Source organism: Dunckerocampus dactyliophorus, chromosome 5 (assembly GCF_027744805.1).
Source record: "Dunckerocampus dactyliophorus isolate RoL2022-P2 chromosome 5, RoL_Ddac_1.1, whole genome shotgun sequence".
Taxonomy (NCBI): Eukaryota; Metazoa; Chordata; class Actinopteri; order Syngnathiformes; family Syngnathidae; genus Dunckerocampus; species Dunckerocampus dactyliophorus.
This window is the reverse complement of record NC_072823.1, coordinates 22,761,494-22,782,626: the sequence shown is the minus strand read 5'-3', so window position 1 is coordinate 22,782,626 and position 21,133 is coordinate 22,761,494. Positions and strand designations below refer to the sequence as shown.

Below are 21,133 nucleotides of genomic sequence, written 5' to 3'. Positions count from 1 at the left end.
TGGTAAAAAGTCATGTATTATTGTTTAGCTTCAATATAACATTTTTATTAAAAAGAATAAATTCAGAGATTTATATTCTAAAATTGTTGGTCTTCCATAAATATACACACATTTGGTTGTATTCGGTGTTGAAAAATGATATGGCTCTCACGGAAATACATTTTTAAATATGTGGCTTTCATGGCTCTCTTTGCCAAAAAGGTTCCCGACCCCTGCTCTACGTATATGGTTTTTTGAGGTTTGTGAGCGCCACAATAATAACTACGTTTCAGCAATGTTGCAATTCTGCAATGTTGGTGCTAAATGATCTATAACGGCTTACATTGTAGCGAAAAAAACGATACCGATGTTGGCCAGTATCACATTTTTATGCCAACATCGTTATAATTATAATTATTGGTGGCCGATATTATCGGACATCACTAGTGTAAAGCATGTATAGCCATTTTTTTATGTTTTTCAATCCGGGAAAAAAACTTTAGTAATGCTTTTGAAATAAAAAATTAAAAAATTTAAAATTTTATAAATGTGTTTTGGATAAAACTCATGTGGCGTAAGAAACACATTGTTAATGTACTCTACTGGATGCATTTCACAAATCCATAGTTGCTTGTTCAAAATCAAACAAAACTGCAATATGCAATTCAAGTTCTTGGAAAAGTGCCAAAACTCTTCATGTGACTCAAGAGTGATTATATTTTTCTGAGGTGTGATATTATTGAAAGAAGCCTCCTTGCTCCCCACTTGCATAACCAGCACTGTTCCGCATGCCAGATTGGACTTTAGTTTTGGTTTTCCTTAGTTTTCACGTGGTTTGTGCTCTTATTTTGGTTTTCATTGGTAGTCAGGGCTACTATTGAGGCATTACGCACAAAAGAAAGAAAATTGCATATTGAACACAAAACCTGGAAATAATTCCACACTGTGGGCATACTGAGTTCGATAAAAATGACCTTTATTTACATAACTTATATTTTCAAGAGAATGTAATTGTGTAATTGTAATTGGGGAATTACTTGTGAAGGCAAAGCTTGCAAATGTCCCAAAAGTCAAAGTGTCTTGTTTTCATGCTTCCAGAGGTCGAAACATGAAAACAGAATCACATCAATGTCCAGAATTTCCTGTGTGTAATCACATGACTTCCTGAGTAAAACACAAAAAGCCTCCCATTAAAGGGCAGCTGATGTGAACATCTAATATTCGGACCGTCCCGTGTCTCATCTCAGGTGGTCCTCGGGCGGTTTGTCTGTCGTGCCGCTGTCTCCTCGTCGTGTTTGCTGCGGCGGTGGGAGACACTCCTGCAGCTTGTCCTCTGTCATGGTGAGACGGTCCTCCAGCAGTGAAACAGTCTGAAGCAGAACAACCACCACCACAACACAAACAATGAAAAAAAACCCAAACTTGTTGTTTTTAGTGACTTGTGACACATTCGATGTGGACACATTTAGAGACACATAAGCTACCTCAAGCATCTTACACAGTAACGAGTGGGACGGACCTGCGTGAGTACATCCAGCTGTTGAACGATGTGCTCCAAGATGGAGTTCAGGGCAGGCTGAACAATGTGATGACCATCAGGATGCGGAGGACTTGAGGTGTCCTCTGGTGGGACCCCGCGTCCCTTTCCGGTCTCATCCTCTCTTCGCTTTTGTCTACTTCTTTCTATCTCCTCACGTGCTTCCTTTCTGTTCTCGTCCTCCCTATGCTTTTGTCTACTTCCTTCTCTGTCCACATGAATATCCCGTCTGGTCTCGCCCTTCCTATGCGTTCGTCTACTTCTTTCTCTGTCCACATGGTTGTCCCGTCTGGTCTTGTCCTCCCTATGCTTTCTTCCACGTCCTCCTCTGACCACACTAGTGTCCTTCCTGTTCTCTTCCTCCCTATGCTTTCGTCTACTTCCGTCTCTGCCCACACGGGTGTCCTTCCTGGCCTTGTCCTCTCTCCGCTCTCCTCGACTTCCTTCACCATCCGCTCGGGCGTCCCTTCTGGTCGTGTCCTCTTGTCGTTTTCGTCTACTAGCTTTGTAGCTTTCTACCTCTGCCTCCTCACTGCTGCTGTCCTCCTCGGTCGTGTCTTCCTCTGTGCTGTCGTCATCTTCTGTCACGGCAGCAGGATGGTGAAACGGCGCATCAGGGGCGTGGACGGTGCTGTGGTGCTGCAGGTGAAGAAAATGGGAAAATATATATTTTTTTAGTGCTGCTCCCTGGTCTGGTATTACTAATACATGACTTTGCTATGTTTATACATAGCAATAGATCAATACTTCACTATAACGGAGCAACATTTTTTTTCCCCATTTTTCATCACTTCCTACTCATCAGCGAGTTAGGAAGCAGCCGTCTATTTAGTTCTAAGTTATTGTGGGTTAATTTGTCAATATCTGAGGCAAAGAAAAGGAGTCACATGACCACATAGCGTGCAAGTAAACAGGAAGTTGCACACAGGAAACAGTTGCAGCATCGAGTCAAATACAGAACAGTGTTTTTTAATGGTACATTAATCAACGACTATTATACCATATTTATAGCGTAGCATATTTGTTTGTTTATTTTATTTTATATTTATCAGTGGAATATTTTCATAGAGCATAGAAAACCTGTTTACGACCTTCTAAATACGGCTTTTAACATTATTAGATCCCTTGAGACACAAAATAACACCCCTTTAGTCACCTTTACACTGGTATTACCTGATACAGTAGACATAATACGCGTAAATAAGCCATTTCCGACATAAATAAGACTCATGCTTGTGTGTGTTGCTATAAATATGTTCCGTAGTGAGCAGAGTGAGTGGTGCACAGGAAGTGACGTCGAGGGTTCAGAGCTGAGTTTCAGCTTGCCGTGGGTTTAGGCCGCAACAGTAGCACGTGTTTGTATTAGGGACTATTGTGCCTGCTGTGAGATAATTGAAATCTGCAAAAAAAGCCTGTTGCTTCCGGCAATCACGCCTGGTATGTGTGTCTCACCGGACATTACTGACAGCTAGTGAGCAGTGGAGAATACTACATATCATTCATAGCATCTTTGAATGAGTCTTTTCAATGCCTTATATTTGTATGCTGGTTCATTTAGTCTTTTTTATGCTTGAAAATGTTTAATTCAGGCAAAAAATATGTTACATTTGGTTAAATACGCACATTTTTTTACTAATAGGCCGTATTCAAAGACAAAACAGAATGCTTTATGAATAGATTTTTGAAAAACCGTGATAAAGCCAGGGAATTCGAACCGCGAAGTGGCGAGGGACGACTGTAATTAAATAGCATTATTAATTGTAATCATGTAAATAATAAATGATACTTTATTGCAATTATTGAACACATGTAGATTTTGAGATAATTATATAGGACTGTGGGTATAGTGCTGTTTTTTAATCATGACACTTAAATAGTACTTAATGGTACTTTTACATCTTACTAACATATTATTGACTTTTATTTTATACTTTACCTTATTTTACTTAACTTTTACCTTATTTTGCTTTCTCCTCATTTTGTGTTTCCTGATTTATTAACTTACCATCAATGTCAGATGCCGGATGTTTGAATTTCCCTCAGGATCAATAAAGTATCTATCTCAACATTAGATTGTGTACCTAATGAAGTGTCCAGTGAGTGTACACAGTTTAATCTACAATACACACGCACACACATAAAGTAGTGAGGGTTGTGTGGGGAGGATGAAACAGGAAGGAAGAGGAGGGCGTCACACATTCCAGGCCTAATAATGCACGGAGCAATCGATTCCGGCGTTCCTTCCTGCACACTGTCTTGTATTCAAAGAGAAGTTGGGGGTGGGTGGTGGTGGTGTGTGTGTGGAGGGCGGTGTAATGCTGTCTAATGATGGAGGGAACAGGAGTAGAGGAAGAGGAGGAGGAGGAGAAGGTATTAGGCGGAGGTGAACAAAGCTGTCAGTGTCTCTCTCGCTTGTTATCTGTTCTTCATCTCCCCTCCTCCTCTTCAACACATCTGGCTGACATCTGTTCAGCTCATTTACACTTAGTGGATCCAGAAACCCCCCCCCTCCATACAGGAAGTTTGGGTGCAATCAAACATTTAAGAGGTAACAGATAAGCAGCAGCAGGCCGTGCCGGGTGTCAATCAACGTAAGAACACACTGCAAGCTAATGAGGCTAACCAAGCAAAGAGCAGAGTTTTAGCAAACGCATCATTCATGGTACGACCCGTTAGCTTGTCCCATCTATTCTATTTTACTCCAATTTCTCTGACTTTGAGGATTGATTCCATCCTGATTTCAAGTCATTCTGATCATTTCGACAGTGGAAGGTGGCGGCTCATTAATTACTTGCGAGAGAATCGATCAGCTTAATAAAATGACACATCTTTAACACACACACACACACAAACAGTGGCGGGTGTGCGAGCGTGCTGTGGGTTTTGACTTTTGGATTATTTTGACTCTTTGTATTTTATTTCTATGATGAATTGTGTCAGGTACCATGAAGGCGGAGTGATCCCATTACAGTCATTCTACGACTCGGCTATGTTGCACGAGTGCATGTGCGTATGCATACGCCCGGTTATCAAAAGTTGGGTAAGACTTGAGAGCACGCTGCCAACTACTGGCCTGGAATTGCACATTACAGTTTTTGCCACAGTTGTGTTTGAACAAGATTGTTTTGCTGTTGTCTTTTTGTAAAACCTTTCAAACACAAAGACAAAAAAAAGCTCCTGTGGTCTTTCATCTTCTGGCAATGCCATGGCATCACTGCATCATCTCATCTTCACGCAGGACGACTCCAGCATTCTGGAACTGATTGTCTTTTCTATTTCACGTAGTGCGAATGCTTGTCTCTTAGCATGCCAACTGATTCATCAACGTTGGTGTGATACTGAGCGACGACATCGCAGCTCTGTCCATCTGTCCAACGGTCAACTGTGATGTCTGTGATCACAAGGTAAAAAGGTAACCAAAAAAAAAAAAGAGAAAAAAGTCTTAAAATAGCCCTCCCCTTCATTTGGAAAGCCAACGTCCACAGATGTCTGATCAAACGTCTAATTAGCATGCAGGCTAGGATTAGCCGTGCAGTCTTGGCCGCCAGGAGACCTCTGACATGGAGGAGCTGTTTGATGTCGACTCAAGGGTCTCTCTGATGTTGTTGTGAAACACCTGAAGCCTCGCACTGGTCCTCAACGCCGCCGCCAAGGCATCCTCATTTATAAGCTTAGTGCAACTTAACTCTAAGACATAACATAAGTACATGAAAAACACGTATGTTCACCTGAAAATGCATTTGCAAGCTTTCAGGTGCCTGCCAACAGGTGGCGGTACACCAAGTGACAGGCATAACAGCCTATTAATCGACCACTTGGCTGCAACCAGCAGAGGCACTTTTGATTCTGTCTCAACTCGCAAGCTCGCTCACTGTCTAAAGTCAAAAACATCTTGAGCTCCATCCACGCAAACCTCCACAAGGGTACAACTTTTCCTCTTTCCCACGAGGGCAAATAGCATCCTGTACCAAGTCTACAGCAGCATGAAAGGTGCTTTGAAGGCTGTTCCAAGACCCCATTTTGGAAAAGCTAATGTCTCTTCTGTTGTTGTTGCTTAATTTATTGGTATTAATGTTTCTTATGTTCTTATTCATTTTCTTGTGTTTTTCTTTTTCTTTTTTTGGGAGAATGAACAGAACAAGAATTTCATTGCATAGTATAACTACCTGTTTTACTGTGCATATGACAATAACACTCTTGAATCTTTAAACTTGAAACTCATCTGAGCAGTGTTATCGTGATCAACATACGAGGGGTGTATAAGAAGCGTTGATGCATGGTCAAACCTATTTTTTTGAAAGCTCAACCTTTTGTAAGTATTTCTGCCAAATTTTAAGATTCTAACATGCTTCTTGTATTTTTTTTTTGCAGATTTTTGAATAAGCAAAAGTCAAGGATTCAGTGAAAAATGGAGAAAACAGAAATTTGTGCAGTGGCTCAGTGTACTCAGTGGCTGCCATGGCAACAATTCACGATTGTGGATTCGAAGTGTAAGACGGAGAGGTTCCGCAGGTCCTTCATACCGACCGCTGTCAAGCTCTACAACACCTGCACCACCTGAACCATGTTGTAGTCAATATGCATTCTTTACACTGTACTCTTTACTTGCGTATCTTGCTTGCTTGCTGCTGTAACAAGTAAATTTCCCCGCTGTGGGATAAATAAAGTACATACACAGAACTTGTTCCCCATCCACCTTATTCGCCAGATCTGGCCCCCCCCCCCCCCGACTTCCATCTTTTCCCCCAAATGGAAAAAAGCCTTGGCTGGTCGCCATTTTGCCCGTGATGAAGATTTCATAGCTGCAGTTGAGGAGTTTCTTGAGTCCCAAACAAAAGAGTTCTTCTACACCAGGATAAAAGCGCTTCAGTGCCGTTGGAGCAAGTGTTCAGCCCTTGAGGGGGACTATGTTGAAAAATAAATGATCAAAAATCCCTTATCCCTTTTAGTTTTTCTCATGCTTAAAACTTCTTAAGCACCCCTCGTACATCAATATCCCTCAATCAATGAATTCAAGTGAAAAGTATCGTTAAAAAGTAACAATTGATCTCCTGTTACTTTAATTCTCCACTTTTTGAGCATGTTACGATGTCTAATTTCACTTCACTTCTCGCTTTCCCTTTCTTTAATGCACTGACATCAGAAGAGTCTGTCTAACGAGTTCTTTTTTTCTGTTTGTGCATCCATAGGTGAGTGTAAGTAACCACGAAAACGTCGTAATACGAGGACTGCCTGTACATGCTGGTATTTCCTCAAACGCAGGCCTCTTTTTAATCTGATTACATCAGCATGAGCTACTTCCTGCTGACCTTCTTATCTAGCATGTCACAATGACACAACAATGAGAGATAAGGACCAGCGAGTCATCTTGTTTGTGTTAGTGGGTCGCCACTTCTACCGGAACCACACACATAAGGAGAACGTTTGACAAAGTGCACAGTGAATCGGACTCTTTCTAGTTGTTAGTTTATTGAAATAACCTTTCACAGTGCAGCCGCCATGTGACCTCACAGATTTTTTTTTTTTTGCAGTGTTCAGACATTTAAACAAGTCCTGTGAAGGCAGGTAGGTTTTTCCTGAAGGCCTCTAATAATCCAGGGTCCGTCTTAGAAGGGGGGGACACGGGAGTCCTTGTTAAAAATCAAAAGGAGGTTTTGAGCTTACCTTGCCACCACCTTTCACGTTCCTCATTTTACACACACACAATCACACATACACACAATCACACATACACGTTAAGTAAATACAAGCGGTGACGAGTGCAGACAGTGCTACTTGTCAGCATGCAAACACAGACACATTCATGTCAAGTTTTACCTCTCATCTAACACGTGCACGCATTTATATTGCTCACACACTTGCCTTGGTTGGGTGAACATTAAATTGTCTTCAATGTTTACAAAATCATGTACAGTTAAGCCCAATTGTGGTAAAAAGTAAACATTTTGAGTTATAGTGAATTATAATTTGCTGAATGGCTGTATTTTAGCTGGAAATGACATACTATGGCAAAAGACTAAGACTTGGTAGAGATGAAAAAGATTTCCAATTTTCATTACGGATATCTTGGGAGTAGATTTTTTGCACTAGGTCCTTAAAAACAGCTGAGCACTCCTTTCATGAAGCGGATCTTTGACTAGTGTTTTTGCAGCACGTCTTTAAAGACTGCAGTGAGCTCCTGTCGTTTATAGGATCTACTACTATAGTGTTGTTGCAGTAGGTCCCTAAAAAACTGCAGCAGAGCACTCCTGTCATGTAGAGGATCTTTGGCTAGCATTTTTGCAGCAGGTTCTTATCAACAGCAGAGCACTACTGTCATTTAGAGGATCTTTGACTCGCATTATTGTTGTAGGTCCTTAAAAACAGCACTCCTGTCATATAGGGGATCTTTGTCTAGAGTTTAAGCAACAGGTCCCTAAAAACAGCAGCAGAGCACTCCGGTTACATAAGGAATCTTTGATTTGCAATCAGTAGTTCCCTAAAAACAGCGGAGTGCTAATGTCATGTACTATAGGATCTTTGACTCGCAAGGTGAAAATAAATTTCTATATGTTTTTTTTATAAACTTTTGGCAACTTCTATTGTTTCCATCTATCCAAACATCTATGCCGCTTCTCCTCATTAGGGTTGTGGGGTATGCTGGAGCCTATCCCAGCTGACTTTGGGCGACAGGTGGGGTACACCCTGGACTGGTCGCCAGCCAATCGCAGGGCACATATAGACAAACAACCATTCACACTCACATTCATACCTATGGACAATTTAGAGTCTCCAATTAATCTAACATGCATGTTTTTGGAATGTGGGAGGAAACCGGAGTACCCGGAGAAAACCCACACACATACGGGGAGAACATGCTTCCCGATCTCCTGACTGTGACTGTGTGGCCAACATGCTAACCACTAGACCACCATTTCCATCTAAAACAACTAATATAAATTAATATCCCTTCAACTCAAAAGTGTATTTTATGTTTTTATATTTTTATGTTAGAGGCCGCACGGTGGTCTAGTGGTTAGCATGTTGGCCAACACAGTAACAGCCTGGAGATCGGGAAGACCTGGGTTCGATTCTCCCTTGGGCATTTCTGTGTGGAGTTTTCATGTTCTCCCTGGGTGTGCGTGGGTTTTCTCCGGGTACTCCGGTTTCCTCCAACATTCCAAAAACATGCATGTTAGGTTAACTGGCGACCCTAAAGAGGAGAAGCGGCATAGAAAATGGATGGATAGATGTTAGATTCATTAAAGACGAAGTTGTCTTGGATATTTCCAAAAAGCTGTACCTGTACATTAGAAAACTGTAAATTGTTCGTATACGTTAATGTAGCTGTGTATAGCTTTGTGATTGACAGGTAGGTTCAAGTCAGACTCAGCCCCCCACCCCTTGATCCTGAAGAGGATATAGATAACGATTGCTACAAGTCGTCAACAAAGAGTGTGCATGAAGACATGTGATGCTGTGGTGGTGACAAGCGTCTGAGCAGACAGGAAGTCAGGTGGCAGCTCACTTGGCAGGAGTTCTAAAAGGCTTTTTACATTTTTTTTTTTTTTTAAGTGAGGCGTGTGACACCTACATGAGGCGCCACACCCGCAGCACCGCAGACTAAACACCTGCAGGCGGTCGCAGCCACAACAACAGTGGAGTAAACAAAATGTTTGCACAAGGTGTGTCTTCTTTTGTTTGGAAGCCAACGAGATCTAGCTGAGGAAGTGAAACACCCGCTGTGTTCGTCACCCTCCCCTCCTTCGGGCTCCGCTATCTGGTCTGTCTCTAACATCCGCCCACGCTCGTACCAAAACATCCTGCTTGGCGGCCTTTCAATGACAGCCGACAAGCAGCTTGGTGTACACATGAATGGCACCTGAGCCAAGGCCTTCTTGCAACACAGCGATGGCTCAGCCAACAGTGCTCTTTTAATAAACAATGTATTTCTGCACTCAAGGCCAGACTATTACTGAGAGAATCATTTGTGGTGTAGAGTAGGTCAAGAGCATGCAATGAAGGGTTGGGAGCAGGAGAAACAAGTGTGCTAAGTGGTCTGATCTTTGACTTCAAGTATTTTTTTGAATATGATTTAAAACAACAGAATGACAGCACAGAACTCCACCAAGGACAAACTGTCAGAAGATCCCCAGAATGTAACCGCGTGCTCGTCACTTCACTAGTTTTTGTGTAAAAAGTCTAACATGAAAAAAGAGTTTTGACAGGGACAGTAATAATCATCTGGAGGTTGAACAGTTCATAAACATTCATTTTATCCATCCATTCATTTTCTATGCTGCTTATCCTCATTAGGTTCGCGGGGGTATGCTGGAGCCTATCCCGGCTGACTTTGGATGAGAGGCGGAGTCCACCCTGGATGAGATAAGAGCGTAGGCGGTGCCCCGATAATCAGCCAATGAGATGAGAGCGTAGGCGGTGCCCCGATAATCAGCTATTGAGAGCGTGAAGCCAGAAGGCGTCACCAAGTGTACTCTGTTAGTCTCTCTGTCGCTTGCACAGACTTGACACTTTACGTTAATACGATGCGAAAAATGTACATAAATTCTTTACGTTCAGTGGAATTTACGTAAAAGGAGTTTTACGTTATGCGAGGTACTACTGTACATATATTTATACACAGGGGATCCTTGGTCTATGTATGAGGTTTCATTCCCAAAAGGTGGAGTTTTAATGTTAGTCATAACTAAATACCTTCATGACATAACTAAATTAACACTTGTGTCGCTAACAGAACACATAAAGGACACATAAAATAAAGATTGTAAGTAATAAAGATTACATACAAGAATTAAATGAAACAGAACAAAAGACTGAAAAATTCCTTCCTTATATCCTGCACACAAACAGGGGTGTTGCAAGGGAGAGAGAGACTAGTTTATTGGAAGGAGGAAGTCTCAATAATGAGACCACTACACTGTTATCACTGTCCATTTCATTGCAGCAGATCCTGCCACATGTTCAAACATACCCTCTTTATCCTTTGTGACGGTCGTAGCGTTTGAGCGACTTGGACTGGGCATGCGGCCAATGTTGGTCGGCATTTCTCCACTTTCTGAGCATTTTAATTTAATAAAATTTTTTCTGAGCATTTAATTTCGCTTCCACATTCCTTTTCTGTGGCGCAGGGTCTGCCTCACGCTTGGGAGACATAATGAAAAGAAAAAAGTTAACTAAAAATAACAAACGTGTAGCAAAGGGCGACTATGTAGTCTTTCACCTACACATTCTTCCACTGCGAGCACGTACATTGGACATACATGGACATTTGCCCATTTAAGTGGTTGCAGTTTGGATTGTTGTCTGTTTTTAGCTTCTGATTCCGTGGATATGTGTTTATTGATATTGAGCAGTTACCATAGCAACACAGACACAATCCAGCAGCCGCCAGTAGAGATGGGTACCGTTCACATTTGAACCGATACGGTACCAACACCCTCGGTAACGGTACTAGGGATGAGCCGGATGAGCCGACGAGTATCCGTGATGGATGATGCATTTTTGCTGAGTATAAGCATGAAACAAGTACAGCTCGTCACTATCCATAGTCGTGATGAAGGAAAATCCTCATTGGATAACAACTTATCTATTCACTCTCCACGCTCTGTGATTGGCCAGTCACATACAGTGACCGCCCCTCCCTAGACAGCCTTGCTACAGTCAAAGAGAGGAGCCATGCCTCTCACTCTTTCACTCACAGAACAATACAGGCAGTGACTCTCTGCTTGCTTGGCTTGACTCCAGCTCACGTTCTCTATTTCGCTGTATTTTGGTTTGTATGATATTTAAAGTTAGCTGGTAGACTTTTTTTTGTTACGTACGCAGTGCATATGACAAGACAGAGCTGTAAACAGCTTGTGTTGCGTCGGTCACTGCCGGTGTTTTTTTTCTCCATCTGCTTGCTTCTAATTTGGCTGGTGAAATAAAGTCAGTTGGAAAACTTTGCTCGTATTACTGAACGCGGTGTTTTTGAGAAAAATACAGTGAACAAGGCTGACAGATCCAGTTCAGACTTAAAATAATGTACAGATTTAAGATCCAACCATTTCCTGTTAAGCCACGCCCACTTCCGGTTTATGCCCCGCTCACTCCAAGTACAGATACGGATAGGGGTGTACTCGTTCATCCCTAATTGGTACTCTATTTAAAAAATATAATTTTTCTTTTGTTTTGTGTGTTTGTGTGGTAATAAATGTTAATTTACTGCTTTAATTATATGGTGTTCAATTTGGGATATTTATCTCTCGATATACAAACTTGAACAAATATATCAATACAACATCCAACTGTTAGCATTGCAACATCGCAGTTGTTTCACAAATTTCTTCAACATGAAATCCCTTAACTACAATTAAAACCCAGCTCTAGGTACTTCTATTCCTTTCCTTTCCCCTACGGAAAATTTGTGTGAAGCGGGTCTATGGATGGCAAATAAGTTTAAAACAAATGAGCAAAAGAGGTTGAAGTAAAAATAAAACTCTAATATTTTACAAATTGAAGTAATACAAACTGCAAATGAAAGTGACGCAAACACTGTTACACAATTACTAAAGACGTTGGTTGTGAATGTTCTTTCTCGTGTCTTATACTATCTACCGCCGTGTTCTTTTGTGAACTGAAAGTTGTTAGGATCACCGCCATGACACAGAGACTGGCGTTTAGTACGGAAACTTTGTACCTTTTGATTTGACATGACTCGGTGCTCTGTAGTATCAACAAAATTCCGTCGGTGCCTATAAAAGTACCAAATTCGGTACCCATCCCCAGCCCCCAGTACCGGTGTCCTCTGGTTTTAAAGGTTAATAAAGGTGTTGTTTATCATATATCCTGCTAACAAGAGAGGGCTTCAGATGAAAGCATCTTCCAAATGAAAAAAGCTGGAGCATTGGCTTGGCGACGAGCGCGCTGGAGTGTTTTGTTTTGCAAACCTCTCTTCAATTTTGCCACTTGTGTTCCATGAAGAAGCCTTCGGTGGATTGTCTCACTTGAAGAGGCCGAGAGTCGTGACGGAGAGTGTCCTCATTATTGGACTCTGGATCAAAAAAAAAGGATCGGACGTGATGCCGGTGCGACACACAAACTCTCTTTTTGGAGAGCTGCTTCATTTGAACACAACACATGAAGAGCTTGGCTTCATCATGTGTGCCTCTTGTCATGAATATTTTTGTCTACTTGTATAGTGCCCTGTATACACAATCTAATGACAGCTGCTTTTTTTAATACACTCACGTGCAAAAGTCTTCATATCCACATCCACGTTTGCTACTGCACTCACTAAGATTTCACTTCCATTTGCAGTGCTTTCAACTGTTACTGCATTTTCTGCATGTTTCTTTTTATGGTCGAGATTTGCGGTTCTTAAAGTGTCACAAGGACCCACATACAGTGAACATGGGGAAATAAAACAGTTGCAGGGATCTAGTGCAATTAAACATGCCAGTACTACAATATGATCGTTACAGCTTTGCACATGTTAATGCAACATATTTTAAGCAGCCTAAAACATTTTGCACAGTACTGTCAAGTTTTTAGCTACATGACGGGGTCAAAGTATTGGAAACAGCTCTGTGAATGACACAGTAAAGTAAACATATTGTTAAAACAATATAATAAGTAGGAATGCATACCGAAACTCGGTATCATATGGAAGCAGTCATAACTGGAGCCATCGGTGCCTCATTTTGGTGCTAAATTATTACGCACATGAGCCTCCTGAAACAAGTGCTTAATGGTGATATTGCGCAATATCATATATTGCACATGCGTCCTGACAGACGTACATAGAGTTTGACGCTCTTTTAAAACCTTATTGCCAACCTTAACACGCCAAGAGCAGCGCTCAGTCCCAGCATCACATTTCTCTGTCAGTGTCAACAACAGCAACACAGCAAAGGACACAGCGGGCAAGGTGCATTCATGAACAGCGGAATGCTGAACGTCAACACAAGCAGGTCGGGGTTTTTTTGCACATTCCGTGTGTTGTGTATTGCTGCTGCTTTTGCTGTGATAATTATGACAATTTGTTGTGGGGTTTATTTTATAATTCTGAATTTATTACTGAGTTATTTTATTTATATTACTGAAGAAGTATTTAAATTACCATACACAACCCACAGTTCAAGTATCGTTAAAATGTCATCATTTTAAATGAATGGTGACACCTTTTTTTTGCTCTAAACTCTAAACCATATTAAACACTGAGACATTTTAAGGTCATGTTGATATCATCTACTGCAGGTGCGTCCAAAGTCCGGCGAGGTGGCCATTTGCGGGCTGCAGCTAATATTTTGTGGGCCCAGGGCACATTCTAAATGCAAAATTAAGCACAGCCTCTCATCAAAACAATTACAAACCGTAATTGAATTAAACTTTGCACAATTCTTGGAATGTTTAGGTTTTATTTTTCTTCCTTTCAGTAGAAAAATGGTCAGCAACAGGTCAGATCAGATGTCACCCAGACACATCACCTGTGTTCACTGTACTTCAAACAGATGAAATGCACTAAAGGTGCAACTGTCAGTAGCGTGCAGTGTATTTGTGTGCTGTGTATGGGTCGCGACGTTGTGACACTGCCGCTTTTCTCATCCCTGGTGTTCTTATAAATATATATATATATATATAATATAATAATATATAATAATATATATAAACAGGTGGGGTTTCCTCTTTAAAAGCCAGACACACTTTTATTTCTATTTACTTTCCCACCAAGCAGAATTGTGTTTACACCTGGCTGGCTACCAGTGAGATCTTATTAAGGCCTCAATGGAGCACCTGCACCACGCTACAACAGCTGCCGTCTTAATTTTTCACCCTATGTCTGCAAAATGACGTTTTTATCAAATGTGTTTGCAATCATTTCATCAACACCATTAAACCCAAATGTAACTCCCAGCCATCTCTTGTGTTGCCTTGTTTATGAGTTGGTGCAGCTGTAACTTGATCAGCAGAATGCTAGCTGCTCCAGACAGGAATAGCCTCCATTCTGTCATCGTTCAACATCACCTCGCTCGCTTTCAGGGCTTCACTCGGCACAGACGAGTTATGGCCAAGCTTTATTTCAATGGAACATTCTATTGTTTCCATTGTAAAGCTTAGGCTGAGCGTGACCACCTTTCTAAATGTGTCACCGCTGATTGTGAAACAGGACGGCGACACACCCAGCCAACACAGAATAAACATGCGCAATAACATTTGATAAAAAAGATTAAAAAAGCAAGCAATAACAACCTTCAATTACACTCAAGCAACATACAGTAAATGAGCAGCAGACACGCTACATAACTGTCTTGAAAAAGCTATAAAATAAAAATAAAATCAATAATAAATTATTGTGCAACTGTATTGCCAGGATGCTAACAATGCTAACCATTGCTTATAATTATCTTCTATTGCACAACCTATGAACGCTGCAAAAAGTCAGCATTTGTTGGGAGCTGAGGGGAACAGAAGTAGCTTTGATGCTACACTAAAGATTTTGCCATCCCTAAATACTGTAACTATGTTGTGTTTTTCGCTGTTAGTGTAGCCTCGAAGTGCTAGCAGGCTAAAGCTTGGTTCATGCTTCCGCGTAGTTACTATGTCATGAACCTTTCCAAGTTGTTGGTGCTCAATGCGTGCTGTGCTCAATGAGCAACCATGACACTCGTCGACAATGTAGCCTGTTAGCTTCCTTTGTCACTGGCAAACAACAGTAATTAAAGAGAGGACGGGAGTGTTATTTGAGCTAGAACTAATTGATGTGTCAGTCGCTTTTATTGCAAATTTTGGTGGGTGGACATCACGCTATGCCAAAGGAGTGGGGGAAATAATCGATTCTTAGATGCATCGCGATGCGGACATTGTTGATTATTAATCGATTCATTAATGTCAATAATCGATGCTGACGGAACAAAAAAGTGGAACAAAAAGACGGAAAACGGAAGTACCACCCGGACAGTTTATGGTGGTGCACCTGAGTGGAATGGGCGACAAACAACTGCGATTGACGAAAACTCATCGGCAACGCGTAGCAAATCCTGCACACGAGTGGCGATGAGCGGCGGTGATCAGCTACACTGGTGAGTGATGCGTTCACATCCAGGGCGAATTGTACGGGTCTCCCACGGTTTTGATTTGCTGTCAGATGTGGAGGGAATTTGGGGTTGTCAAAGTACTTCAGAGGAGGAAAAGCGGCCGGTGTTGATCGAGTACTCACTAGTACCGGATCTTGCTAGTATTAAAGATAAACTTACATGAATGTCTGTTTAAATTAATGTAAACTTACCCAATATGTTTACTCTGCTGCCAACGACTTCCCATGCTGTTGCTTTTTTCTTTATATATCTATATTCTTTTTTTTAGAAATGTCAAAAAGCTCCAGGAAATTAATCTGTTTCATATTTATTTTAATTGTGGATCATTACAAATATGCTTTGTTTTAGCAGTACACAGTGAGTGAAAATAAATTATATATAGAAAAAAATTATGCTTGAAAAAAATGGACAAAGTATTGATCACAAAAAAGGATGCATCGAGATGCATCGCTAATCGTTTTATCATCGCATCACAGGCCTCTGAATCGTAATTGCATCGAATGGTGAGGTGGCTAGGGAGTCCTACCCCTACTATGCAGGAGAGTTTGGAGGGAGAGGAGTGATAGCAACTTTGATAGTGTGTTTAGTAAGTAAACAAGCGTATTTCAAGGCACGGTACCAACCGACGTGGATGAGGCCACGCCCAAGGCCTCAATCGTAGTGACCAGTCAGTCACGAACATGTTTTTCACTGAAAATATTCCTTGATTTTGGACTTACTTTGATTATGAGTCACATGTTTTTCTTGTTTTGCAAAGACTAAATAATCGCTTTGACATGGATTAGCACCTGGCAGTCGTATGCGTGTCAGTTCCTCTCATTTTGTGAAACTGTATCACAGCTTCCCGAGACAAAGTGGCAAAAGCAGCCATTGTCGCTTCAAAAAAGAAGCATCTAATCTCATTCAACTTTGTACATCCAGTATGGAGTTATCGTGCTTTAATACAACATTGTTTATTAAAGAATCGTCTGTATCGACATGTGGCTTTTGAAAGGGCAGTAGCACTGGAACAAACAAATGTTTTTTTTGTTACTTGCTCCGTGCCAAAGGATGTTTATCATCGTGGAGGATATGAAACTGTGGGATGGGGGGTAGTGTACTTTCAGTTCATGTTATCTGTGGCGCCTCTTCCATGAGTCAGTCACTCATCAACTCAACTTCCTTTATTGTTACATATATATCACTGTCATTGACACAACACTTCCTCTATATACTTGTGTTATCACTCCAGTATGCGCTATGATACACAGACGCTTCATGTCTAACCTAATTCCTTGTATAGTCGTGGACATGACCACAGAGTTGCCGTCTATTGATCATCACAATGCATGACACATCCGTCTCAACATGCATCACAAAATATGTTGATGTCAGCAATGTCTGCAGTCGTCGCCATGGTGACGGATCGGGACAAAATATTAAGCGTTTTAAACTTCCTCCTTCATTCAGCTCATAGAAACACTAATATTCAAGGACATGAGTAATATTCAGAATTAGATAACACTTGGTTGATCTTAAATTGCAGCTTTTAAAGGCATGTTGTTGTCCTACTCAAATATTAGTCAGTTTAAAGCTTCCTGTAGGTGTTCTCGTCGGCAAACAATAAATGTTACGTAGTATTTCAGCCCCAGCTGGGAAAAGGGACTTTGTAGAGACTAGTAGATGTTTTTTTAACCTTTAGGGACTATTGTTTTGACATTCATTAATTCGATCTGGAAAGGGTGGAGGACTCCCCCCTCCTAGCAGGAGAGCCAATGAGAAGTCTTGGGAGGCTGTACACGGCCAACCTCTCTGACAAGAACATGACCGCAGCTGTCACAACTCAACTCCACGCAGGACGACCTGCACAAAATAGATCAGTGACCCCTACAAGGGGTGTTACGAGTTTACACTGTAGGCTACCACCGCCTAATATGACCTCTGAAATTGAGCGACATCACCTTGGCAACAGTCCTGAAGTTGGAGGCAAAAGCCAATAAAAAATGGTTTGGCCTCCCTCGATGCCTCTCCAGTGCGGCACTCTTTGGGAGAAACACCCAGCGGCTGCCTCTGCAGTCTATCAGCCTGGGGTACAAAAAGGAGAAAGTAAGACTCTTCTTTGAGCTGAAGGACTCAACGGAGCACCTATCCAGTCTGCGAACTGACAGATTAGCACAGGGCACAGATGGAATGCAACCCGAGCAGTAGTCCAGGTCATAATTTGGCTAAAGCTCGATGAAGCTCATACAACCAGGCAGAGCTGGCCTATGATGGGGAGCAGTGGCAAAGAGATGGTCTAAATCAGGGGTCACCAACGTGGTGCCCGCAGGCACCAAGGAGCCCCACACGACCACATGAGGTGCCCGCAGGCCTGCTTTTCATTCAGGTTTTCAGTTAATAATTAAAGAACAGTAGAAAGAAATGCATTCTGAAATACAAAATGTGAGTTGTGGACACCAGCATTTTGTTAATGTTAAGGTAAAACAAGCATATTCACTTTGTTTGGGTTTAAAATAAGCTCTGAAAATAAACGTTACAAAAATGAGTAACTCTTGGCCATTTTCATTTTGTAAAAGAAGCTCTCACAAGGAAAAACGTTGGTCACCCCTGGTCTAAATCCACCAAGAATGAGAGCAAAGATCTTGTCATCTCTGAAGTTACTAAAACGGACGCGGAAAGTTACAAGATCACAGCAGTGAGCCACCAACAGCAAGGCAGATGGGCCACTTGGGAGGCCAACAGGACCATCACTTGGGCTGACATGCAGAGAACACCCCAGGTGAGACTGAGCTTTCAAATTAGGGCCACCTATGACATAATCCCCAGCCGCCGGAACCTATACACCTGGTATGGCACAGAAGAACCCTACCATCTGACAGTGCTGTCTCAGGGCAGGGTCGGGCGGTTGCACAGCAGGGTCCTGCGCAAGCTAGCGGATATACAGGAGGCCCGCAAACAGGAAGTTAACAGGAACAACCCAAACCACGGCGCCAAAGCAACTACAGCACTGCGCTGCACCAAGACACTAGGAGGCGAGTGACAGTAAGCAGCCGACCTCAACCACCAGCTGAAATTCCTTGCAGAGGTCACCATGACAGCCCTGCGCCCAGGCATTGTGCTTTGGCCAGCACCTGCCAGAACACTCATCATGGTAGAACTGTCCGTCCCATGGGAAGAATAGGCTGCATACGAGCGAAAGAAGGACAAGTATGCGGCTCTATTAGCATACTATCATATCATCACGTGCTCACAAGCTGGGTAGACCCCAATCACCTGTAGAAGGTGTAGAGGCTTTACTGGGACATCCGCTCCTCAAAGCCCTCAAAGTCATAGGCCTTAACAGGAAGCAGGCTCACCATAACCAATTGCTCAGGACACTGATCAAGGGAGCTTCTGGCTCTGGCTCCGAAGGAAGGGCAAGGCGTGGTGGAAAAGAAGGATCCAAGACAGGCTGTAGGACGGGGTAGGGAGATGTTCCTAACATCTAACATTGATGAAGGGTGGCCCCTGGCCGAGAAGCCTACACAGTGGCACCATCGGAGGTGCAACAGGCAGAAATGCCAAGCAGGCAGAACCACCACCTGTGTATATTTAAATGATATATGACCGCAGAACAATGAGATAGCTGAGGTCATTTTGGCCTTTTTCCTAAATCCTGAATCGCCCTCTACAATTAAAACTATAACAAGTAATTGCACAGGGCTGACACATTGCCAGTTCTCTTAGGATAAATTTAGAAGGGTAACCCAACTGGAACCTGAAAGGTTCTTTGAGGTTTGGCGAAGTTTCACAGGTTTGGAGAAGTTTCACACAAGGTTCAAACATGTAATGTGTACGCCAGCCAAGCAGTTGGCGATGTCATTTTGAAAAGAAATACTACTACATGCCCACGCATGTAGAACTGTTTGTGCTTATTAAAATAACCTTCAATGGCCAGAATAAGGTAATAAGAAAGATAATATATTTGTCTTCAGTTCAAAATTAGTCTCATGTAAATTATTTATGATGTCATCGCACAACCTCCAGCAATGATTCAGTTTCTTTGACTCGAGCACAAATGAGGCTTATACTAAAAACTTTAAGTCACTCAGTTTTTTTCTCTTCTGTCTTCCCTTCGGTTTCTTTCCCACCCACCCAGTCTCAAGTGGAGGCGAATCCTTTCACATTGAAGATGTGAATGAACGTCATTGTGGCTTTGCATGGGATTAGCCCATTTTAAAGCTCCTAAGTAAGACTTTACCCACATTATTCGCATTTTAACGGACATTCCTGCGCGCACACGCACGCACACACAGCAGGTGTAAGTTAAAATCAGTGGCAATGCAAATACAGTGACAGGAGGCTGATGTTTTGCTTAAAAACAAATCTTGCAGGGCAAAAGTCTAAACACAAAGATCAGATTTGTTGTTTCATGGTCATAATCAACAACGTAACATCAAGGAGTGGGACAGGAGGCCACAAATATTATCAACATTAGCATAGCTATGTGATTCATAGCTAGGTTCATCATTCAAGGTTAGCCTATTCGCGAAAGCAAAACATGAATAGTTACCAAAACTCCGGGCTGCACTTTAAGATGTGTGGCAAAGCCTGCTTTGTGGTGGGCGTATAAACGGGGCAGGCTCATCTAGCTAGGGGCTGGTCAGGTCCATGGGGAAGGTTTTTTCTGTAGCGTCTTACTGATTGACTTATCCCACCTTGTTAAATAATCTGAAAAGGTAAGAGCTGACAAAAACACATCACCTCTTAAAGATATGCATTGGTCTTAACTTGAATTCAAGCATTTGCAATTGAATAAAACTCAAATAGGGTTCTTGCTCCACTGGAAAACAACAGCATTTGCAAGGTTTGAGTGAAGGTGGCAGGTTAGGTCCCTGAAGGCTAGTTGGCAGAGCTCATTTTATGATGTGCAGTGAAGCCTGCTTTTGTACAAAGTAGTGAGCATGTACAGTACACGGGGTGGGATCTCTTCTCTCAAAAGTGGAGCAAACAAGTGAGGGAGAAGATTGATTTTTTTTTTATCCTGTTTGGTGTTCATAAACAGACTATATGGACACATTGCTGTTAGAACATCTTTAAAAAGTCACCTTTGCATAATCGAGGACCCCTAAATTGAACAGAGGCCTAAGAACGTGACCTGTGACATTGAAAAGGTCACTCAAACAACACTGCCATTGGCAATAGTCATGTAAAGCATAAAGATAGGGGAGCCATTATAAGAGGACTACTGTATGATCAATTGGCCGGCTATGAGACAAAGCCAGCACTCATCATTCCAAAATGCCAACCTGTGGGATGCTACTAGCAGGTGGCAAGAAGAATGACAAGAGTGGCCTGCTGATCGGCGTGCAGGGCCAGCCAGCACGCCCACCACTGTGCTGGGTCGCAGTGATGGATGGAAGGGCGACTTGAGTGGCAGCCACAGCACTGGGGGGTTTAGAGATCGTGTGGCGTCTTTGGCCTTCACAGCGCAGGCATGAGGGCGCGGAGAGAGCAGCCCCCGTGCGCTCACAGCCACAGGTGGGCTTTGTGGTCTGTCATTGCTGCTCATGTAGCGCCATCA

At 42.3% G+C, this 21,133-nt stretch overlaps 1 protein-coding gene across 1 annotated transcript in view; it reads right to left on the bottom strand.

Annotated features, from left to right (window-relative positions):
* Positions 1–943: 943 nt before the first annotated feature.
* The window catches only part of poc1b (POC1 centriolar protein B), a 49,135-nt gene continuing 28,945 nt past the window's right edge, over positions 944–21,133 (bottom strand). Inside the window, exons 11-12 of the mRNA XM_054777397.1 lie at positions 1,499–2,155; positions 944–1,349 (exon numbers count right to left, since the gene is read on the bottom strand). Coding sequence (XP_054633372.1) covers positions 1,218–1,349; positions 1,499–2,155 — 789 coding nt within the window. The 3' untranslated portion in view covers positions 944–1,217. The remainder of the gene's footprint in view (positions 1,350–1,498; positions 2,156–21,133) is intronic.